General features: G+C 64.9%; 2 protein-coding genes across 15 annotated transcripts in view; both read right to left on the bottom strand.

Annotated features, from left to right (window-relative positions):
* Nucleotides 1-4146: 4146 nt before the first annotated feature.
* Nucleotides 4147-15148, bottom strand: MISP (mitotic spindle positioning; the record flags this gene model as incomplete). Of its 5 annotated transcripts, none has more annotated exons than XM_081285471.1 (6): nucleotides 4147-4592; nucleotides 5103-5141; nucleotides 5397-5524; nucleotides 6016-7743; nucleotides 13210-13382; nucleotides 13520-14979. In XM_081285471.1, 5 exons carry the CDS (start codon nucleotides 13337-13339, stop codon nucleotides 4503-4505), a joined length of 2115 nt encoding a protein of 704 aa, XP_081141597.1. In that variant the 3' UTR covers nucleotides 4147-4502. The 5 variants fall into 5 exon arrangements, with proteins under 5 accessions (XP_081141597.1, XP_081141599.1, XP_081141598.1 ...); XM_081285473.1 differs by having other exon boundaries at nucleotides 13210-13311; XM_081285472.1 differs by having other exon boundaries at nucleotides 13210-13293.
* PALM (paralemmin) overlaps nucleotides 15083-21759 on the bottom strand; it is a 24052-nt gene continuing 17375 nt past the window's right edge. For 6 of the 10 annotated variants that reach the window (XM_081285481.1, XM_081285474.1, XM_081285478.1 and 3 more), the window contains exons 8-9: nucleotides 19886-20017; nucleotides 15083-16896 (exon numbers count right to left, since the gene is read on the bottom strand). In XM_081285481.1, coding sequence (XP_081141607.1) covers nucleotides 16376-16896; nucleotides 19886-20017 — 653 coding nt within the window. In that variant the 3' untranslated portion in view covers nucleotides 15083-16375. The remainder of the gene's footprint in view (nucleotides 16897-19885; nucleotides 20018-21759) is intronic. The other 4 variants (XM_081285480.1, XM_081285482.1, XM_081285483.1 and 1 more) reach the window with 1 other exon arrangement.

The raw sequence follows: 21759 nt of genomic DNA, 5'->3' as shown, positions 1-21759 counted from the left end.
TGTTCAGAATGCAGACCGTGGGGGCTGGGCTGGGCTCAGGGGTAGCGCACTTGCCCAGTGCCCGTGAGGCGCTGGGTTGGACGCTCCGCACCACATAAATAAATAGATAGATAGATAGATAGATAAAGGTGTGGTGTCCGTCTACTACTAAAAACATTTTTTAAAAAAAGCCCGCAGACATTGAAGGTGTGTGCGGGCAGCTGGTGCTGCAGTAGCGGCCTGGGAGATGGGGCAGGTGGGCAGGGGCTGGTGGGCAGGGGGCGGGTGAAGGGCTGGTGGGCAGGGGTTGGGCAAGCCTAACTGATGTTCCACATCCTGTCCCCAAGCTGCCCACCGGACACTAAAGCCCAATGGGGCAGTCCTGATCCCCTGCTTCTCTCCCAGGCTGGGAAGTGGTACCCTGTGGCCGCCACCAGCTCCTCCTGCTCCTCAGTTCTGGGCCTGGGGCACCAGCTGGGACTGCGCCCCTCACACCCCGGCCTGCAGGAGAGCCAGACGCGCCTGCCTCCGGGGCTCTGTGGAGCCGGGGCTTGAACCCGGGGCCTGGCCTGTGCTGTTGACCCTGCTGCCACTCGGCCACAGCCCAGCCCCACGGTGGTTACTTATTCATCTGCGTGGGCGGAGCAGCTGCTGGGTGAGGAGGGGAGCCCAGCGGGGGCCTGGGGGTGACTCTCAGACTGAGGTGCCATCCACGCAGACGGGCTGACCCATTGAGGCTCAGCGAGGAGGCCGCGTGGCTGGAGCAGACCAGCGGAGGGAGGTGGGAGGTGGGCGGCAGAGAGCGGGGGTCCTGCAGGGCCTCTAGCCGTGGGGGATCTGGGCTTTGAACAGAGACACGCACTCGGGGTGCCAGAGGCCCCTGTGAGCCTCTGGGGAGAACAGACAGAGCTAGAGACCTGGCCGGAGGGGCCGCAGCAGAAACCCAGACACAGAGGTCGAAGCGGATGGAGGGGGAGAAAGATGGAAGGGCAGAAAGAAAGAAAGAAAGAGGAAGAGGAGTGACCGCAGGGCAAGCCATGCTGCTCGTGGGCAGCGCCCCAGGCCCTGCCCACCTGGCCGCCCTCCAAATCCCTCAGGGCAACATCCCCAGGTTGACATCCTACCCTGAGAGTCCCCACAGGTCACTGTGCCATCTCCAGAATTCTGATATTGTCAAGTACCCTTGCCAGTCAGGCTGCAGGTGGCTGTGTGGCCTCAGGAGGGACCCCGTCTGCAGGGCCAGGACCGTGGGCAAGGTTATAGTGGACTCGGGAGAAATTTAAATTTTTATTCTTATTTTTGTACCAGGGATTGAACCCAGGGGCGTTTAGCCACTGAGCCCCACCCCAGCCCTGTTTGTATTTTATTTAGAGACTTGGTCTCACTGCGTTGCTTAGCGCCTTGCTTTTGCTGAGGCTGGCTTTGAACTCGCGATCCTCCTGCCTCAGCCTCCTGAGCCGCTGGGGTTACAGGCGTGTGCCACTGTATCTGGCCAAATTTAAAAACTTTTAAATATATTTAGTTGGGCAGGGTGTGGCTCAGGGGCAGAGCCCTTGCTTTGCCCATGTGAGGCACTGGGTTCGATCCTCAGCACCAATAAAAATAAACAAAATATTGTGCCCATCTATAACTAAAAACTTAAAAAAATACACATATTTATTTGTAGATGGACACAATACTTTTATTTTATTCACTTATTTTTAAGTGGTGCTGAGCATGGAACCCAGGGCCTCACATGTGCTGGGTAGTGCTCTGCATCGAGCTACCATCCCAGCCCCCCAATCTTAGAATTGTGCGAGTATTCAAATCGACCTGGATGTGAGGGCACACACCAGTGATTCCAGCGACTCAGAGGCTGAGGCAGGAGGACCTGTGAGGTCCAGGCCAGCCACTGAGAGAGTCCCTGTCACTAGGGTCTTAAAGGGGCTGGGATGTGGCTCCGCAGGACGGCGCCTCTGGCCTCAACCCCCACCCCCACACACTCACACACAGATGCTGTGCGTTTTAATAGACGTACTTGGCCATTTTTCGACGTTTTCCTGCTAGTTTGATGTTCTCGGAAAAATTCATTAAAATGTTTCAAAAGTTGAAAGAACATAAGAACTGTACAGAGGGAAGTGGCCTCCCTGGGAGGCCCCAGCGTTGGGTCAGTGTTTGGTGTTGTGCCGCCCTCTGGTGGCGGTGTGCATTTACTGCTGGCTGCCTCAAACCAGGAAGTAGCGCGGTTTTAAGTAAGTCCTCCCTGGTTTTCTGGGGAGGACTCACTTAATCCTGCGTAGAGAGCACCCTCGTTTATTCGGCAGCCACACCAGGTGCCTCTAACCCGCATAACATCCTCCAGGATGTCACTGCCGCTACCCCTACTTACAGAACAGGGTCACCAGGGTGCTCCTGGGCACCACGGCTCTGTCCCCAGCTGAGGGGAGGCGACAGGCAGACAGAGATGGGGGGGGGGCTCCTGGCAGCCAGCCTAGGGAGCCCTCTGTGGCCCAGAGTTGTGCTGCCTGTGGGCACGGTGGCCTCTGCGCAGGCGGAAGCCGAGCCTGCAGGGTGGTCACTCTCCAGCACCCACTGAGGATCTTCTGGACCTTCACCCCCAGGTGCCATGGGGCGGAGGAGACCTACTGAGGCCAGGAAGTCGGGCCACCAGGAGCTGGGACAGTCTCATGAATGAGATGAGACGTGAACATGCCCCTTTGACCCCGGGACTGGCAGAGGATCCCAGCGGCTGCACTGAAGAAGGGACCCAGCCTCAGCGCAGCCTGGTCCCGTGGTGTGGGCCTCAGGCCTCGGGCAGGCAGCACCTGGCAACAACTGTCCCAGGGATCCTGAGCAGAGGTGGCAGAAGGTCAGTGGAGACGGGGATGCCAAGACCCTCTGTGAGGGTAGGAATGGCCCCCAAGAGGCTGGGGACGAAGCTCAGTTGGCAGGGTGCTCGCCCTGGGTGCCCAAGGTCTTGGGTCCAACCCCCAGCACCACAGGAAGAAAGAAGAGAAAGTGGCCCCGAAGAGGCCCACGCTCCAGACTCTGAGGCCTGTGGACACGTCACCTCCTGTGGCAGAAGAGGCTCTGAGCTGCAGCTACCTGGCCATCTGGGGCCCAGGGTCCTCACGAGAGGAGGCAGGAGGGCCAGAGTCAGAGAGGGATGTCGAGAGGCTGCACTGCTGGCTCTGGAGCTGGAGGAGGGGCACACACCCCTGCTGGGCCTCAGGAGGGACAGCCCTGCTGCCCCTGGACTTCCGCCTCCTGCCCTCCAACCTGCCTTTAGCACGTGGGTTCTGGAGATTCCCGCTGCTGAGGAACAGGGACTTCCCGTCAGGCACCAGGGGACAGAGGAGGGAGACCCTGGAGAAGCCTATGAGACCCACCTGGGATGCCAGTGCTGGACCTGCCTCCCCCCAGGGAAGGGCAGAAAGCCCACGTGGACAGAATCGCCCAGGTGCAGGGGCGGTAGCCAGCCTGAGTACAGAGCTCCCTGAGGGCGGGAGCCAGCCTCCTCCCTCAGGCCTCCTCGGCTGGGGGTCCCTGGCTGTGGGGCTATTCCAGACCCACATCTGCCAGTGGCTGTCCCGGTGGCCCGCCTTAAATACAGAGTTCTTAAAATAGCCATGGCCTCCCGGGGAGGGGGGTGCAAAACTGGGCCAGGGACACGTGTGCTTCACATGGGGTGGGGTCACCATGGCGGCACACAGACGCACCCCTTGGGTCTTCATCACACACTGAGGCCGAGCCGTCAGAGGATCCCCAAGGGTGCATAGCGGCGGAGCATGATGGGACTGCGTCCAGCATCCATGGCCCTGGCCAGCAGGATCCCACCATCTCTGGTGAGCCTAGAGTCCCTTGGAGCCTAATTAACGACCCTCCCTTCGCCCCGACACCAGGAAGGCCAGGGATTCCGCCAGCGCTCCACCAGCATTCAAGTGCTGGAGATGAGATGGTGGGCCCCCAGGTGGCCCAGGCCAGCACCTGCCTCTCCAGGGGACGCGGGGTCCCAGTGCGGGCCTGGCACCAAGAAAGACCACGCAGATGCGAGGTTGGCTCTGTGCTCCAGGCGGCCGGTAGGCAGGCTGCTGGGCAGTGTATTTCTCAGCGGTCGTCCCAGGCGGCTCCCAGGTGGAGGCGGCGCTCTGCCGCCCTGCAGCCGGCTGCAGAGGCGTCGCAGCGGCTAGTCCCCCTCTGGCCAGAGGATCTCGCGGGCGGTGGGGTGGGACTCCTCGGGGGGAGGCGGAGTGTCCCCAAGAAGGCCCAGGCCAAGCGGCCTGGTCTCCTCGCCCCCAGGGCGTGGGGGCAAATCTTGGTCTGAGGCAGAAGAATTGGAAGCCATCTCATTTCAGCGCAGCTGCAGACTCCAAAGCATTTTCTCCAGGAAAATAAAAACGGAAAAGAAAACCCGCCCAGTCCTCACGAGTGATTCCTCGTTCAAACCTGGATTTAAACAGGGCCTGTTTGCTTCGGGGAGGGGGGCCATGCTGGTCTTGGCAGTTCCTAAGGGCCAGGGAGGGCAACACGTCCTGTCCCCAAGCTCAGTCCTCGCCCTCAATGGCATAGATGCCGGCCTCCCATCGTTCTGCCATGGCGTTCTTGTGCCGGGTCACCCGAGTGGCTCCCAGGATCTGCACCAAAAAAGGCAGTCTCTTCAGGGTCCTGACCTCAGCAGGCACCTTGGCACTGCCGAGTCACAGACAAGGCCGAGAACAGGGGACAGGACCCCCTCCTCTGTCTCAGGCCTCTACTCCTGGTAGCCTGACCAAGGAACCTGTCGACTCCTGCCGAGTTCCTCCCCAGGGAAAAAGTCTGGACTCAGCTCCAGGAGGACGGGATTGCCGTCTGAGAGCGCTGCACTTCCACACTCACCCCTCACCCAGTGCCCTTGCCTGGTGGTGCTAGAGGGAGGCTGAGGCCAGGACGCCCAGAGAAACCCCCTAATCTGAACCCAGCCCTCCACCTGGCGGAAGCAGGTGAAGCCCTGCAGCCATCACAGCGGAGTCCAGCAGCACCCACCTCGGCGGACACCACGCCCCCCTCCCCAAGCCGGATGGGCCCCACCCTGGAGCGGAGGAGGCCGGAGGAGGAGGACACGCGGGCGGATCTGCGGGATGGGTGGCCACTGTGCGTCGACTCACCTCTGAGTTGACCCGATCCGTGGGGTCGATGCCTGCATACTGCGGAGAGAGGCCAGTCAGCCCCGTCCTTCCCGGCGCCCTCCCAGGAGCTTGCCCGAAGGCCTCCCACACTCCTCCCTCGAACTCTCCCAGTGTCCCCTCCGCCCAGACTCGAGTTGTCACCACACCGCCCCCTCACGCCACCCTCTGCGCAGCCTCCCGGTCCCCCAAACTGGGGCTCCAGGGGGAGCAGGCCTTGCTGGGAGGCGGGAGGATCACCCTGGGCCCGCCTGGCCTGGGGCCGGGTCCACTCACCCAGAGCTCCTTCTTCCTCTGCCCAGCCGCTTCCTCTGCAGGGGCTTCTGCCTTCCACACCAGGCCCGAGTGCAGGTGGATGGGGGTGAACCTGGGGGACTCCGACACAGAGTAGCTGCCCACGATGCCTGGGGATGGGGAGCAGGAGAAAAAAGGGGCATCAGTGGGCAGACCCACCGTCAGACCTCAGCTCTTGGAGACATAGGGTCTCTGGCTGAGGGCCTGGAACAGCCAACAGCTGACAGATGGACAGACAGCAGCAACTGATCATGACAGATCGACAAAAATAACCAGTCAGGAGATTCTGGGTGGACAGTGGGACTCAGTAATCAAGGCAAAGAGCATCCAGCGACAGGGATCTATCATATTGACGAGGAAGAACCACCAAGATGATAGACTCTTGCTAACCCCTATGCACCTCGTAACAAGTCATCTGGGTCCATAAGGTGAAAACCCTAAGGCCAACTTGACATTTCTCAAAAATCTGCCCGGAAGCTGCCAAGTGGGGGAAGTGGGAGAATGAAATATCCCCCCTCCCCGAGAGCCTTCAACTCTGCCTCCATTTCTGTTCCAAGGCCCTAGGTCCCGAGTGCAGCAGACTCCACAGTCCCCTTCTCACCTGATGCCCGCGAGGAGCTCCTGGAGTCTGGCTCACAGTCCTCCTCTGGTGGCGGAGAGAAGACCTCTGGGAAGAGAGCACTCCTCCGCTCCTCTGCCACCTCACGCTCCCGGCGCCGGACACTCTCCACCTCCCTCTCCAGCAGATCCGATGAAAGGGACTTTTGCAACCTCCACACTGGGGCCCCAGCCGCCTCCCAGCCCCAGGCCTGGGGAGCCTCAGCCTGCTGAGGGACATCTGGGACCCTGAACCGCAGAGGACGCAGGCGGAAGTGATCCCAGCGCACCAGGCCCTCGCTGGCCAGCGGGGGTCCCCGGAGGGGCTGGGCAGACGCCTGCTTGGTGCTCAGGGGCTTTCCAGAGGACTCTGGGAGCTGCCTCTGAGACCCCGCGGCCTTGGGAGCGGCCACAGCCCTGACCCCCTCTGCGGAGAGACCGCTGGGCTTGCCATGTGATCTGAGGGCTGAGAATTGCAGCTGGGGGCCCTGGGCGGCCAGGTAGGGCTGGTAGGCCTCGGGTGAGATGCGGTTCACTTTCCTTGAGGCTGGGACTGGGTCAGCCGCCCGGGCGTCTGGAGTGGGACCCAGGATGGAGTCGGAGCTCATGCTTCTTCTGAGTCCAGGCCAGGGGTCCTCAGAGGCCCGGTCGGGCGTGGATGCCCGTGCCGCCTGCAGGCCCTCCCGCCGGTGGTCCTCCTCGCGCTGGGTCTCCTGGACCATGTCCCGCTGCACATACAGTGAGGGGCGCCCCCTGTCCCACCGAGGAGCCTCGGCCAGGCTCACCTTGGTCAGCACCGGCCTTGTGGGGATCTCCACCAGCTCCTGGTAGCCGGCTGCCCGACGAAGCCCCCTCTGCTCCCGCAGGTCAGCCTCGCGCTCCTGGGCAAGTCGGATCTCCCGCTCGATGGGCGTTTCCTTGGGGGCCTCTGGTGACTCCACTCGGGACCGGGAGCCAGGGTCATTGACAGCGGGGATGCTGGACCCCAAAGGCCAACCACGGCCCTTCTTCTCCCTGAACAGCTCCCTCACCTGGGGCTCACTGGGGACCACACTCCCATTGGCCAGGGGAGGCCTGCCGGGGGCCTGGAGAGCTGGGCTGGCCCCTGGAGGGGCACATGGGGGGGCAGCCCTGGTGGGGGACCTGGGGGGCGCGCTCGTGGCGTTGGCCTGCTCCAGGGTGATGAACTGCCGTCTTGCTGCCAGGAAGTCTATCTGTTCCCTGTCAATCCTGTCCTCCTCCAGGGGGGTGGACCGAAGGTGGCCCAGGGGCCTGGGGTCCCCGTGGTCAGAGGCACCACCCTTCCTGACCGCCTGGCCCTGGACGACGGCCCAGCGCTCCTGCTCCAGGTCCTGCCGCTGCCTGGGGAGCACACTGCTGGCACCCAGGTGGTGAGTCTGCATGTCCCCGTCCTTGTCGTCCTGCAGGCAGAGTGGTCTCAGGGGCCACTGGCCGGGGAAGGCCTGCCTGCTGTGGGTTGCCCCGGTCTTCACCAGGTCCACCTGGGCATGACGGTCAGGGGACCGCGCCTGTGGCCTGTCCTGGTTCCAGCCAGCCTCCTCCGGCCCCACGCCCACCAGCTCGATGGTGTAGCTGGTGTCTCCGTCCAGCGCCAGGCCAGTGATGCGAGCCGAGTGCGGGATGCTGAAGATGGGGTACCTGGTCACCCGGTCCATCTTCTGGGGTGTCCTGGCTTGACTTTCCTCCCGCGGAGTGGAGACCTCTGGACTCACTGAGTGAGAAGGGAATAACAGCCCCCAGTCAGCGCCCCAGGCCAGAGCCCCAGGTCACAGCCCCCCAGGTCAGAGCCCCCCAGGTCAGAGCCCCCCAGATCACAGCCCCCCAGGACACAGCCCCCCAGGACACAGCTCCCCAGGTCACAGCTCCCCAGGTCACAGCTCCCCAGGACACAGCCCCCCAGGACACAGCTCCCCAGGTCACAGCTCCCCAGGTCACAGCTCCCAGGACACAGCCCCCCAGGACACAGCTCCCCAGGTCACAGCTCCCCAGGTCACAGCTCCCCAGGACACAGCTCCCCAGGACACAGCCCCCCAGGTCACAGCTCCCCAGGTCACAGCTCCCCAGGTCACAGCCCCCCAGGACACAGCCCCCCAGGACACAGCCCCCCAGGTCACAGCCCCCCAGGTCACAGCCCCCCAGGTCACAGCTCCCCAGGACACAGCTCCCCAGGTCACAGCTCCCCAGGACACAGCCCCCCAGGACACAGCCCCCCAGGTCACAGCTCCCCAGGACACAGCCCCCCAGGTCACAGCCCCCCAGGTCACAGCTCCCCAGGTCACAGCTCCCCAGGACACAGCCCCCCAGGTCACAGCCCCCCAGCTCACAGCTCCCCAGGTCACAGCTCCCCAGGACACAGCTCCCCAGGTCACAGCCCCCCAGGTCACAGCTCCCCAGGTCACAGCCCCCCAGGACACAGCTCCCCAGGACACAGCTCCCCAGGTCACAGCCCCCAGGTCACAGCCCCCCAGGACACAGCTCCCCAGGTCACAGCTCCCCAGGACACAGCCCCCCAGGTCACAGCTCCCCAGGACACAGCTCCCCAGGTCACAGCTCCCCAGGTCACAGCCCCCCAGGTCACAGCTCCCCAGGACACAGCTCCCCAGGACACAGCTCCCCAGGTCACAGCCCCCCAGGACACAGCCCCCCAGGTCACAGCCCCCCAGGTCACAGCCCCCCAGGACACAGCCCCCCAGGTCACAGCCCCCCAGGTCACAGCTCCCCAGGTCACAGCTCCCCAGGACACAGCTCCCCAGGTCACAGCCCCCCAGGTCACAGCCCCCCAGGTCACAGCTCCCCAGGACACAGCTCCCCAGGACACAGCCCCCCAGGTCACAGCCCCCCAGGTCACAGCTCCCCAGGACACAGCCCCCCAGGTCACAGCCCCCCAGGTCACAGCCCCCCAGGTCACAGCTCCCCAGGACACAGCCCCCCAGGTCACAGCCCCCCAGGTCACAGCCCCCCAGGACACAGCTCCCCAGGTCACAGCTCCCCAGGACACAGCTCCCCAGGACACAGCTCCCCAGGTCACAGCTCCCCAGGTCACAGCTCCCCAGGACACAGCCCCCCAGGACACAGCCCCCCAGGTCACAGCCCCCCAGGACACAGCTCCCCAGGTCACAGCTCCCCAGGACACAGCCCCCCAGGTCACAGCCCCCCAGGACACAGCCCCCCAGGACACAGCTCCCCAGGACACAGCTCCCCAGGTCACAGCTCCCCAGGTCACAGCTCCCCAGGTCACAGCTCCCCAGGACACAGCCCCCCAGGACACAGCCCCCCAGGTCACAGCTCCCCAGGTCACAGCCCCCCAGGTCACAGCCCCCCAGGACACAGCCCCCCAGGTCAGAGCTCCCCAGGACACAGCCCCCCAGGACACAGCTCCCCAGGTCACAGCTCCCCAGGACACAGCCCCCCAGGTCACAGCCCCCCAGGTCACAGCTCCCCAGGACACAGCCCCCCAGGTCACAGCCCCCCAGGTCACAGCTCCCCAGGACACAGCTCCCCAGGTCACAGCTCCCCAGGTCACAGCCCCCCAGGTCACAGCTCCCCAGGACACAGCTCCCCAGGACACAGCTCCCCAGGTCACAGCCCCCCAGGACACAGCCCCCCAGGTCACAGCCCCCCAGGTCACAGCCCCCCAGGACACAGCCCCCCAGGTCACAGCCCCCCAGGTCACAGCCCCCCAGGACACAGCTCCCCAGGTCACAGCCCCCCAGGTCACAGCCCCCCAGGTCACAGCTCCCCAGGACATAGCTCCCCAGGACACAGCCCCCCAGGTCACAGCCCCCCAGGTCACAGCTCCCCAGGACACAGCCCCCCAGGTCACAGCCCCCCAGGTCACAGCTCCCCAGGACACAGCCCCCCAGGTCACAGCCCCCCAGGTCACAGCCCCCCAGGACACAGCTCCCCAGGTCACAGCTCCCCAGGACACAGCTCCCCAGGACACAGCTCCCCAGGTCACAGCTCCCCAGGTCACAGCTCCCCAGGACACAGCCCCCCAGGACACAGCCCCCCAGGTCACAGCCCCCCAGGTTACAGCCCCCCAGGACACAGCTCCCCAGGTCACAGCTCCCCAGGACACAGCCCCCCAGGTCACAGCCCCCCAGGACACAGCCCCCCAGGACACAGCTCCCCAGGACACAGCTCCCCAGGTCACAGCTCCCCAGGTCACAGCTCCCCAGGACACAGCCCCCCAGGACACAGCCCCCCAGGTCACAGCTCCCCAGGTCACAGCCCCCCAGGTCACAGCCCCCCAGGACACAGCCCCCCAGGTCAGAGCTCCCCAGGACACAGCCCCCCAGGACACAGCTCCCCAGGTCACAGCTCCCCAGGACACAGCCCCCCAGGTCACAGCCCCCCAGGTCACAGCCCCCCAGGACACAGCCCCCCAGGTCACAGCCCCCCAGGTCACAGCCCCCCAGGACACAGCCCCCCAGGTCACAGCCCCCCAGGACACAGCCCCCCAGGACACAGCCCCCCAGGTCAGAGCTCCCCAGGTCACAGTCCCCCAGGTCACAGCTCCACAGGTCACAGCCCCCCAGGTCACAGCCCCTCAGGTCAGAGCCCCCCAGGTCAGAGCCCCCCAGGTCAGAGCCCCCCAGGTCACAGCTCCCCAGGTCACAGCCCCCCAGGACACAGCTCCCCAGGTCACAGCTCTCCAGGACACAGCCCCCCAGGTCAGAGCCCCCCAGGTCACAGCTCCCCAGGTCACGGTCACAGCCCCCCAGGTCACAGCCCCCCAGGTCACAGCCACCCAGGTCACAGCCCCCCAGGTCACAGCTCCCCAGGTCACAGCCCCCCAGGTCACAGCCCCCCAGGTCACAGCCCCTTAGGTCAGAGCCCCTCAGGTCAGAGCCCCCCAGGTCAGATTTCCCAAGGTCAGAGTCCCCCAGGGCAAAGTCCCAGCCAAATGACCTGTTAGTGGTGGAGGCACTGGCAAGTGGCCCAGCAGAGCCAGCAGAGTGTCCCGCCCTCCGACTCAGCCCAGCCAGTCTCAGCGTCCCACCGCCGGGTCTCTGACTGGCTCAGGGGGGCTGAGTCCTCATCAGGGACCATGCCATGAAGTCTTGGGCCCGGGCATTCATGTGGGAGAATGGACCCTCTTCCCCTCAGCCTCCTTGACTTGCTTGAGAGTGACACCAACACGGCATCCCAGAGTTGGAATTCCTGGGTCCAGCCAGGCCCCGATCTCTGGACATCCCCCACCGACCCCACAGCTGCCACAGTGTTTGACGTTCCCAGTCCAGGGTGTCCCCTGCACCCTCCTCCCTCGAGACCCACACAGGGCCCCCAGCGCCCACGTGGGCCGGCCTGTCCCGCGCTCACCTGCCCCTCTGCTCATTCTGTGACCTGGGGGTCTCTCTTTCTGCTCCACCCTGAGCTACACCCCCACCCTTTTTATCTCACTTTGAGACGGGATCTTGCTAAACTGCCCAGACTGGCCTTGGACTTGGGACCCTCCTGCCCCGCCCCCCGCCTCCCCAGATGTGGGATGACGTGGCCCCCGCTGGCCTGCTCCTTGCTGAGGGAGGTCCAGGGGGACCCCGAGGCCCCGGGAGGGACGCAGCTCTGGGCTGCAGGCTCCCACAGGCCCATTCCTGTCCTGCTTGGTGCCATGAAGCCAGGGTGGGCTGGGGACACTGAGGACCCTGTGTCTGGGGAGCCACACAGCCTCTGGTGGACACCCCCACCCAGTGTCCTCAAGGTCACGGCTCTGTCCTCACTGTGTGTCCCCTGGCCTCAGTGCCAACCCCAGCCTCGGCCCACAGCCCTCTCTGCCCCAGGACCCTGGTTTCTCTCCTCTGCACCTTCCTTTGCCGTGGCCCACAGGATGCTTCCCTGAGGGCCCAGAATGTCCCTCCCTGGGAGCCAGGTGGCACGAGCCCCGGGCTGTCTTCATGGTGGAGCAGAGCAGGCCTCGCCAGGGGTGTGCTGCAGCCTGGGTCCCAGGCCCAGATGGCCTGCAGCACCAGGTCCCCAGGGCTCCTGGGTGGCATCTGTGCCCCCAGCAAGGCTGCCTCCTGGGCTGAAGGGGCATGGTCCCCTGAGGCCTTGTGCTGTCCCACCACAGCCCTGGCCCCACATCCTGGTACGCAGCAGGTGCTCAATAAGACGGGCAGAGCCTGTTGCCCTCGACACAGCTCCTGTCCCTGCCCTGGGCAGGGCTACACTTGCTGCAGGAGGGTAGGCCAATGAGTGGCAGCTGTTTACGTGGCAAGACTTATAACCCACCGGGGACGTCAGCTCTGGGGACAGGGGGCACCGCCCACACTGAGTGTGGCTTCCCCTCTGGTGGGGCAGGGTGGGGGTGCTGGCCTCCTGACTCACTGAGGCCAGTGGGTGGGGTCCAGGGTCTGGGGTTCAAGGTTGCTGGGCCCACCCAGCTGTGGCCCAGGTGGCTGCTGTGACCCTGCCTCAGTGCCACCCAGACGCCCCTGAAGGGCTGCTGCGCGGGCTGGGCAGGTGCTCTCATTCCGGGAATCCCCCTGCTTGAACACTTGGTCTGTCCTGCAGTGCTCTGAGCCAGAGCCTGGGGAGGGAGAGCCTGGGGAGGGGCCGGGGGAGCCCAGAGAGGAGTGGCCTCAGCCCCCATCCCCGTGTCCTCAGTCGGTCCCCCCGATATCTTGTTTGCTCCTCACAGAGCCCTGGGAAGGGGAAACACTGTGTCTCTGGTTTCCACCTGAGGGGACGGCAGCCCAGAGAGGGGAAGCCGCTGCCCCAGAGTCAGACCCCAGCGACAGGGTACAGGGCTCAGAGCCCTGCCGGCTCCCCATGCTGCCCGACAAGCCTCCTGCGGGAAGCACAGGGTCCCTGCTCCAGCCCTGCCCAGCCTCTGTGCTGCCCGCTGAACCCGGTTTATGGCCCCGGGGCTGCACCTGCTCCTCCCCAGCAGCTGCCCTCCTGCCCGGGGCAAAGGCTCTCCAGGGCCCCTCAGGTCACCTGAAGGGAGGGCCCCTGGAATTCCTGTCCCCTCCCTTAGGGGCTAGTGTCATCAGGGGCTCCTGGCCAGGCCCTCCCCAGCCTGTGGAATTCCAGCCAAGCCCCACCCCGTCCCTTGACCTGGGCTGAGCCCTGACCACAGACCTGGGCCAGGCCCTGCCCGCTGGAATAGCCCAGGACCTCAGGCCCAGCCTGCTTCCACCTGGGCTCAGCCCGCCCCTCCCTGTATCCTCATCTGGACCTGGACGCTGAAGGCTCCAGAGTGCCCAGGGCCAGTGGGGGCTGGCGGGTTTCTGGCCAGGGGGTGTCTGTAGGCAGCTTCCTCCTGTCACAGGTTCAGATCCTGGGATTCCGGGATCCCAAAGCCCCATCGGAATCAGGGCACAGACTTCAGGCCTCAGAGTGGGCCCCGGTCTGCAGGAGGGGAGGCCCCAGCCAGCCCCACACCGGCTGGACCCGGGTGCTCACCGGGAAGCTGACTACCGTGGACACCTGCCCCCCAAACCAGAACCCTCCCCCCAGACCCGCCCCAGGCAGGGCCCCAGCCTCACCTGTCAGCCCAGCCACCTTCCAGCCTCAGCTGTGGCCGCCCACTCAGAGCAGGAGGCCTCAGCTCGGCCCTCTGCCAGGTTGCCAGGCACAGAGGCCCCACCTAGGGAAGCAGGTGCACCCCTCCCGGCCCCGCCTGGGCCCGGGAAGCAAAGTCCAGAGGAGGAGGGAGAAAGACGACACCCGGGTTGGGCTGAGGGCGGGCATCCTGCCCACTGCAACTGCCCCTTTGGCCAGGGGCCTCCAGCCACTGAGCTGCTGCTGCCCAGGTCCCCCGCCCACCCCACTCTGCTGAGGGCCATCCCTGTGCCTGGGGCATGCGGCAGCGCTGGCCCCTCTGCCAGCTCCGGCTGTGGGTGGAGAGTCAGAGACTCACCCAGCCCCTGTCCGGGGGCCACGCCCCAGATGGGACCTTGATTCTCCTCTCCTCCAGGAAGTGGACCAGGCACACTGCTGCTCTCCCAGGACTGCTGGGACAGACCCTGTGGTCCTGTCCACACAAAGCACGGGACGAGGGCTTGAGGCCCCGCTGCCAACAGGGCACACTGAGGCCGGATGCTCCGTGGGAGCCAGATAACCCACGGGGCCTCAGGTAGCCCGGACCACAGGGGTAGGCTGACCTCCTCGCCCAGCGCGGTCTACGGGTTGGGGCACAGTGCAGAGGGCTTGGGCTTCAGGACCCTAGGCCGGGGCTCTGTCCTGAGCAGCCCTCAGGCTGGCCATGGCCCCCCTGAATCTCATCTCATCATCTCTCCTTCCAGTGCCCCTGGCTCTACCTCTGGGGGGACTTAAAGTAGATGTGCTAGAGGGCCCAGCACAGCCCAGGTGGCTGCCCGGAGGTCCAACCAGGGTGCAGGCCTCGCCTGGCCCCCCAGCTCACACAGCGCCTTTCCTCCCTGTTGGGCAGATGAGGACCTGGAGGCCCAGAGTGTCCCTCCTGTCCAAGGGCGAGCGGATCTGAACCCGGCACCCCATCTTAGGTAGCCCTCTCCATAGCACACGCACCCGGAAACTGAGGCCTCAGGGGGTAAAGACTGGACACCCAGGGTGCTGGGCACACTGGACAGCAGACTCCCCACCTCCTGCTTGCAGATCAGGCATGGCCTCTCCCTGGGACGGTGGGGAAACAAAGGCCCAGAAACTTCTCCAAACTCATGGTGAGATGGAACTGGGGTCAGCATGGGAAGCTGCCTGGCATGAAGACCCCTGTAGCGCCCCCTGCTGCTGCTGTGTCCCCAGGGACCAGGGTGTCTGTGGAGACCCCCATCTCTGAGGGCCACGAGTCCAGCCAGGGGACAGGGCAGGGTGGATGTGGGACTCAAGGGCCACCCAGGAGCCGCCCCTGACCTCCAGGTCTTACCTGCCCAGGTGCTGCAGACAGGTGTGCAGAGGCTGGGATCACCACCTCCCACCAAGTTGGCCAGGGAAGCCCGGGATGAGCGGGACAATGAGGGCAGCAGCTCACCCTGGCCCTGCGCAGCTCCTTTTATGGCTCCCACCGGGCAGGGCCCCACCCTGGGCTGGCCGCACCCTCGCGCCCGGCGAAACCCAAGAACTCCAGGAACTGGGCTGTTCGCACTGTTTATTTGCTTCTCTGGGAAAGTCGAGAACATCGGGGCCTCATCACACATCAGAAGCAGAGGGCAGCAAGGGCACTTGAGCGGAGGCTCGCGGCTCGAGGGGCTCGGGCAGATTCGAGGGAGGAAGAGAGGGTCCCACGGCCACTGCCCAGGCCACCCCCAGAGACAACCCCTCCTCCCAGCTGCCGGAGGGGCTCCATGAAGCCAGGACCCAAGCTCCCGTCCAGCATGGTCCCTGGGCTGGAGGCCTGGCCGCCAAAGCCAGCACTCCAGGAGAGGGCTCTGTGAGAGTGGGCACGAGTGTGCCTCCGGGGCCTCGCATGGCCGTCCCCATCCAGTGAGGGCTGTGAGCAGGCCCACTCTGGGCTGGGTGGCCCACAGGGTCTCCGGCTCCAGCCAGGGAGACCTCCCGGCCCAGAAATGCTCCCAGCCCAGCAGAGCTGGCAGGTGGGGCAGACTTCTTGGGTACGGTTAGGGGCACCCAAGACCCTGGTCCAAGCAGGCTGGACAGGAGGCCAGGAGCGGCCACTGGGGTCCCCAAATTAGCACCAGGAGGAAGGAGGTCCCAGTGGGGGGGGCAGAAACTCAGGATAAGAGCAGCTCCTGTGGCCCTGGTGCTGGGGGGCAGCTCCTAGACCCCAGCCTTCCCTGTCTAGGAGACAGCTCAGGGGTTACAGACCCCTCCCCATGGGGCACATCCCCCCAGTCCCCGCCCTAAGTGCCATCGTCCACTGGCTGGGCCCGTGGGGGCACCTGTCAGGCTGAGGATGTCCAGAGCAGCCCATGCTCCGTTCTAAGACCTCAAGCCCCATAAGAAGCGTGGCCTCACCCCAAGGCCCAGGGATGGGGGCCAGCGCCTTTGGCAGGGCCCCTGAGAGTCCCACGACCAGGCCCCGGGACCCCTCGGCTCCTGGTCCCCTCAGAAACTCGTGGGAGGTGGCAGGAAGGCACAGGCGGCTGGCCTGAGGCCACACCAACCAGGACCGGGTGGGCGCGAGCCCTGTCGTGAAGCTGCTGCAGTCGGGGGTCCTCCTGGGGAGAGCAGGCCAGCCCGTTTCTCTGCACCAGTGCCCGGCTCGGGGTCCAGGCTGAGGGCGGGGGGTGCCGGCTGGCGGGGCCCCGTCCCTCCTTCAGTGAAAGAAAACTCCAGGGACGTGAAGCCACACGCAGGTCCTGGGCCCGTGAGGTTTGGGTGCAGGGTGGGCAGGCGCCGGGAGGGGCCGGGCTGGCGGGAGTCTGGTGTGGAGGGTGGGGCCAGGGTCTGGGGGCCGGGCCGGCTCACATGACAGAGCAGCATTTGCAGCGCTGCTTCTTCACGTCCAGGTCCTGGGGGTCACTGGTGGTGGCCTCGGGCCCCACCTGGTTCTCCTCCCTGGCGGCGCCAGGAGGCTCGGCGGCACTGCCATTGGGCGGGGCGGGCTCCTGGGTCTCGGCGGCCTCCTCGATGACCACCAGCTCGGCCGTGATGGCGTCCTGCAGACCCAGCACCTTCTTGGTCTCAGCCTCATCCTCCACATTCTGGTAGCCCATGAAGATCATGGTGACCGGGGGCTCCTGGCCGGGCTGGGTGCCCGGCGGACCCGAGGTGGCCTCGCCAGGCTGAGCCTGCACACCAGGGATCTCGCGCCGGGCAGGCGTGGACCGGATCACCTCCACGGGGCCCCCGGCCTCGGCTGCCCCAGCGGTGGACCCCGCCTCGCTCAGAGCGGCCTCGTCTGCTTTGTGGAGGAGCTCGTCCACCTCAGAGGAGCTCAGTGGGTGGACGCCGTCCTCGGCGGTGCCGTCCAGGGCGTGGACAACTGCACAGGGAGAGACAGAGGTGTGAGTGGGCTGCCCACAGGAGGCAGATTCCCTGACAGACGGACGGACAGCTAGAGCCCTCAGGCTGTGGACGCAGCCAGCAGGTGCCTCTGAGCCAGGGATGGGACGTCACCATCTGGCATTTCCACATTCTTCAGCCAGCCAGCTCCCGTGCAGTCACCTGGCAAGGCAGGTGACACAGTTTGGACCTGGAACGTCCCCCAAAGGCTCCTGTGCTGAGGGCTTGGTCCCCAGTGAGCAGTGTGCCGAGGGGGGTCTCCAGGAAGAGGGTGGACCTGCGGGCTCTCCCCGTCACTGGGGTGATCCCCGGAAGGGCCCACAGCTGGAGGGATCATGGGAGGTGGTGGAAGTTGGGGAGGGAGTCCTTGGTCTGTCCTGTCCCCTTCCCTCTCTCCCCCTCTGCCTCACCTCAGGCCCAGAGCCACGGAGCTGCTGACCAGGGGCTGAAACCCCTGAACCGTGAGCCAAAATAAATATTTCCTCCTCTCAGCTGTTTTCCTCAGGTAAATTGTCACAGCAGCAGAAGCTAACACAGTAGGCCTGGGTTTTTCTTTCCATTGTAAAGATGGCAAAAAGGAGAGTTTATAAAAGGGGAGTATCTAGCCCCGGTCACTCTGGCAGCCAGGGCCAGACCCAGTTGCTTCTGGCAGTCTGGTCCTGGCGTGCAGGGTCCACAACCCCGGGGGGCAGGAGGTGAGCGCAACAGGGATTCCCGATTCTAGGGTCTCTGCGAGCCTAGGCCCTTCAGTCTTCCCTCCCAGAGGTGCCTGGACGGCCATCCTGTCTCAGGACAACTGTGCCGTGCTCCCTGAGGACCAGGCTTCAGCCCTAGAAGGGCCTGTGGCCATGGGCAACACCAGCCGCAGACCAGAGACCTGCACCCCCCTCCTAGGAACCAGCTGCCCAGGGTGGCGGGGGTCCTGCACCCGGATGCCAAGAAAGCTGTCGACTAGTGACTGAGGGTCTGGGAGGGGTCCCTGCTCTCAGGACAGAGGGTGGGGTGCACACTGCCCTGAGGCAGGAGGTGAGCCCCAGGCTGCCATGGAAACGGATCAACTTCCATCCCCAGCAGGCAGAGTCCAGTGTGGCAGGTCTGGGGTCCCCCGGGGTGGGGCAGAGGTGGGGACAGGCCACGTGGAGCTGGGTGGGGTGGGCAGGTGGGGGTGCCACGTGCCCCTTCTCACCCAGGAGCACCTACCCCAGGCCACAGGACCACAGCTGGGGCTGAACCAGGCCTGCACTCATCTGACACAGGCTGGGCTGGCATCAGAGACGCCCCGAGTCACAGCTGCCTCCAAGCACCCCAGGCCTTGGCACCAGAGCCCGGCGGAGGCACCAACACCACTCGGGCAGCCCCGGTGGCTCTGGTGACAATTGCAGTGCTGATGAGGCTGAGGAACACGGAGCCTCCACCCCACCAGCGGGGGGCACCACGGCACTGGGGCCTGGAGGCCAGAAGTCCCCACCAGCCAGCCCTCCTGAGCCCAGAAGGGAAACGGACACCCGGGCCACACTCCACGGAGACTCCTGCCCAGAGGGGCAGGCAGCCAGGGTCTGCGGGGGACCCAGGGACACATGGCCTGGCCACCTGCAGTGCACTCCCTTGGCCAGGGCAGGAGCCAGGGCACACTGCAGCGTACCGACACTGGGAGCCCCCATCAGGGGCCTGTGCTGAGTGACAGCCAGACACACCGGCCACATCCTGTGACCAGTGACAGGAGGGTCCAGAGACAGACGGGACCTGGGGTGCAGGGCTGGAGGGATGGGGGCTGCTGGAGGGGCTGGGCGTCCCTGTGGGGGCAGGAATGCTCCCCATGGACTATGGACCTTCCATGTCTCTCTTCCAAGATGACATTCCGTGATCTGTGATTGGATCCAGAGGGACCAAGGCTTTCCAGGCCCCCTCCTCCTGGGACCCTGCCTCCTGGGACCCGGCACCTGGTCCCTCCTGGCCCCTGGGGCAACCCCTGGTTCATGCATGACTGTTTTTTGTGGTGCTGGGGATGGAACGAGGCCCTCCTGCCTGCTGGGCCAGCACTGACCACTGGACACCACCCCCAAAAAGGCACCTGGAAACCAAGTCAGATTTCAGCCCCTCCCTGCCACACCTGGAGCTCTTGGAGTCCCTCTGCCCACACTGAGGCCCTGCTGGACACTCCTTCCTGCTCACTCCGGAGAAGCCCCCACCAGCCCCAGGTGGAGACTCCCGAGGCCCCGGTACGTCCTTGGGTCTTCCAGGAGTTTTAGCACCATCAGATCACTTAAAGGGTAACCAGGCAGGTGGCACAGGCCTGTCCTCCCAGCTGCTCAGGAGGCGGAGGGAAGAGGGCATAGATTCAAAGTCAGCCTGGTCAACGTACTAAGGTCCTGCCTCAAACCGAAAGGGAAAGGGCTGGGGTAGAGATCTGTGGTAGAGCAGCCCTGGGTTCCAGCCCCAGAACTGCAAAATAAATACATTAATCAGTCAATTAAAATAAATAAGTGAAGCAGGGCACAGAGCGCACACCTATAATAATCCCAGAGGCTCCGGAGGCTGAGGCAGGAGGATTGCAAGTTTGAGACCAGCCTCAACAACTTAGGGAAACCCTGTCTCAAAATTAAAAAGGTGGGGCTGGGATGTGGTTCCATGGTAGAGTACCCCTGGATTCCATCCCTAGTACCAAAAATATTTTAAAATAAAATAAAATAAATAAGTGAACAGCGAATGGGCTCCGGAGGGGCTGGGCCGCACCCCCAGAGCTTGGAAGGGGACTCTCCTGAGGGCTCCTACTCTGGCCGCAGGTCTGCAACAAGGTCCGGCCACAGCGTTTTCTGAGGGAATGACCATGTGGGCCACAGCCAGGGCCACGGACCTCAAGCCCGTGGCAGGGGTGGAGGCCGTGGGCCCTGCTCGGTGGGCCTCGCTGTGCTGAGCCCTGCCGGGGCCTGCACCCGGCTCTGGCTGGAGGCCGGCAGGCGGGGGCGTACCTTTCGTCTCGTCCTCGTAGACCTTGATGCCCTGAGGAAGCGGCTCCCGGGGGAGCAGTGTGGTGCTGGACAGCACCCGGGTCTCCCCTGTCACCTTGTCCTTCTCCACAGTGATCTCAACTGAGTACATGGCTGCCAGGAGAGGCACGGTTATGCCGATCCCACCCTCCCTCGTCCCCTGGGGGCAGCCGCCAAGCCAGGGGGGGGGCAGCACAGAGCCAAGCAGAGACAGGTGCCGTGCGCCGTGCGGACCTGGCCTCCCCCGCTCCACAGCCTCCCGCGCCTCCCAGTGCCCAGGGCTGGGGCCTGAGTTCCTCTGCTGGGCCTTCAAGGCCCATCCTGCCTTCAGCCCCACGGCCCTCATCCTCCCCCTCTGCACCTCCACCAAGCTCATCTCCGCATCCAGACTCCACCCCCTCCCGTGGAGCGCAGTGGGTGGGAGAGGCCCCACCGCCCAGCCCCCAGCACAGCCTGACCTCTGTCCACCCAGACCCTCTGAACATCTTGCTTCCTCGACCAACTGGGCTGACTGCAGTGTGACGCTGCAGGACGTCAGAACTCGAGGCTGTGGCTCTGCAGCCAGCCTCACTGCTGCTCTGTGAAGCCGTGGAGAGGAGGGTCCTCGAAGCTGCTGCCCCTGGACAGACCTCAGCCCCAGCCCCCAAACTGCCCAGACAGGAAGAAAAGGTGCCCAGCGCTGGAGCCAAGGAGCAGCGCCTGCAGACCTCACCTGCAGGGACACAAGAGCCAAGGTCCAGGACCTCTCGAGCCTGCTGTCCCTCAGCCTGGCTCACCTGGGGTACCCCCAAAGCCCTCAGCCCTCATGGTCATCTGAGTCTCCTCCTCCCACCTGGCCTCTGGTGCTCAGGCCCAGCCCAGTCCTGGGTTCCACTCTGCTCCAGGGGCCTCCTCCGGGCCCAGCTCTGATCTCCGGGAGGACCTTGCCCTCGGCTCCCTCGCCCCGAGCCCAGGCCCCACTCACCTGCCCTGCATCTGCCCCTGGGCTTCCACCCAGCCAGGGCAGCTCTGTCCTTCTGGGCCTCTCCCCTCTCACCCTGGCCCAGTGGGGATCCAGCCCCCCACATCCTACCTCTTCCACAGTCGTCCCACCATCCACCCTGGACTTGCAGCCACCCCTGCCCTGGTCCTCAGCCTTCCCAGTGCCCTGTGAGTCTACGTTCTTTGCTCTGTGTTCTTACATTGTAGAGTGAGTTGCCCCCAGTCTGTGTCCCTCCTGCCTGCATACAGCAGGTACTGGATAATGCTGAACGAGTGACCGTTACTTCATCTCTTGTCCTTGAGTGGCCTAACATCCCTGTCCCTGGACAGCGACTTCCAAGGCCACCCACACTGTTGGGCAGGTTATACACTGCACAAAGCCAAGGGCCCAAGGAGAAAGTGGGGGGTACCTCACCTGGGTGCCACAGGGCTGGTCTCACTGGCACAGGCCCTAAACGCACCCTGCACTCTGAAACGCTCCCCTTGGCCTCCTGCCACATGTAGGAGAGCTTCAGCCCCCCTGAGACCCCCTCTCTCTCAGGGCACTGTCACACCCTAGTCCCCCTCATAGGTCTTCATTCTCTTCTCAGGACTTGTCACTGTCTAGTCCTGTGTGGGACCAGGCCCTGGGTGCTCACGCCCCCTCTGGCTGGCAGATGGAGCATGGCTCCCCCTGTCTAACCAAACAGGACTGAGCCTGACCTGGGCCCGGGGCTGCCTCCAGGATGAGGTGCCCTCTCTCCCACGGTCCCGCGGCCCGAGGCCCCAGGGGCCAGTGGGATTTGCAGCCAGCGTCCTCAGCCGTGGAGCGGGTGCAGGCCTGTGCCCCCCCCCCCAGGGGCCACCTTGAGGTTAAGAGGTACAGAAGCCAGGGC

Source organism: Spermophilus citellus (genome assembly GCF_964194105.1).
Source record: "Spermophilus citellus genome assembly, chromosome: 3".
Lineage (NCBI taxonomy): Eukaryota > Metazoa > Chordata > Mammalia > Rodentia > Sciuridae > Spermophilus > Spermophilus citellus.
Note: the sequence above shows the minus strand (reverse complement) of the source record. Positions and strands in the feature narration are given on the sequence as shown.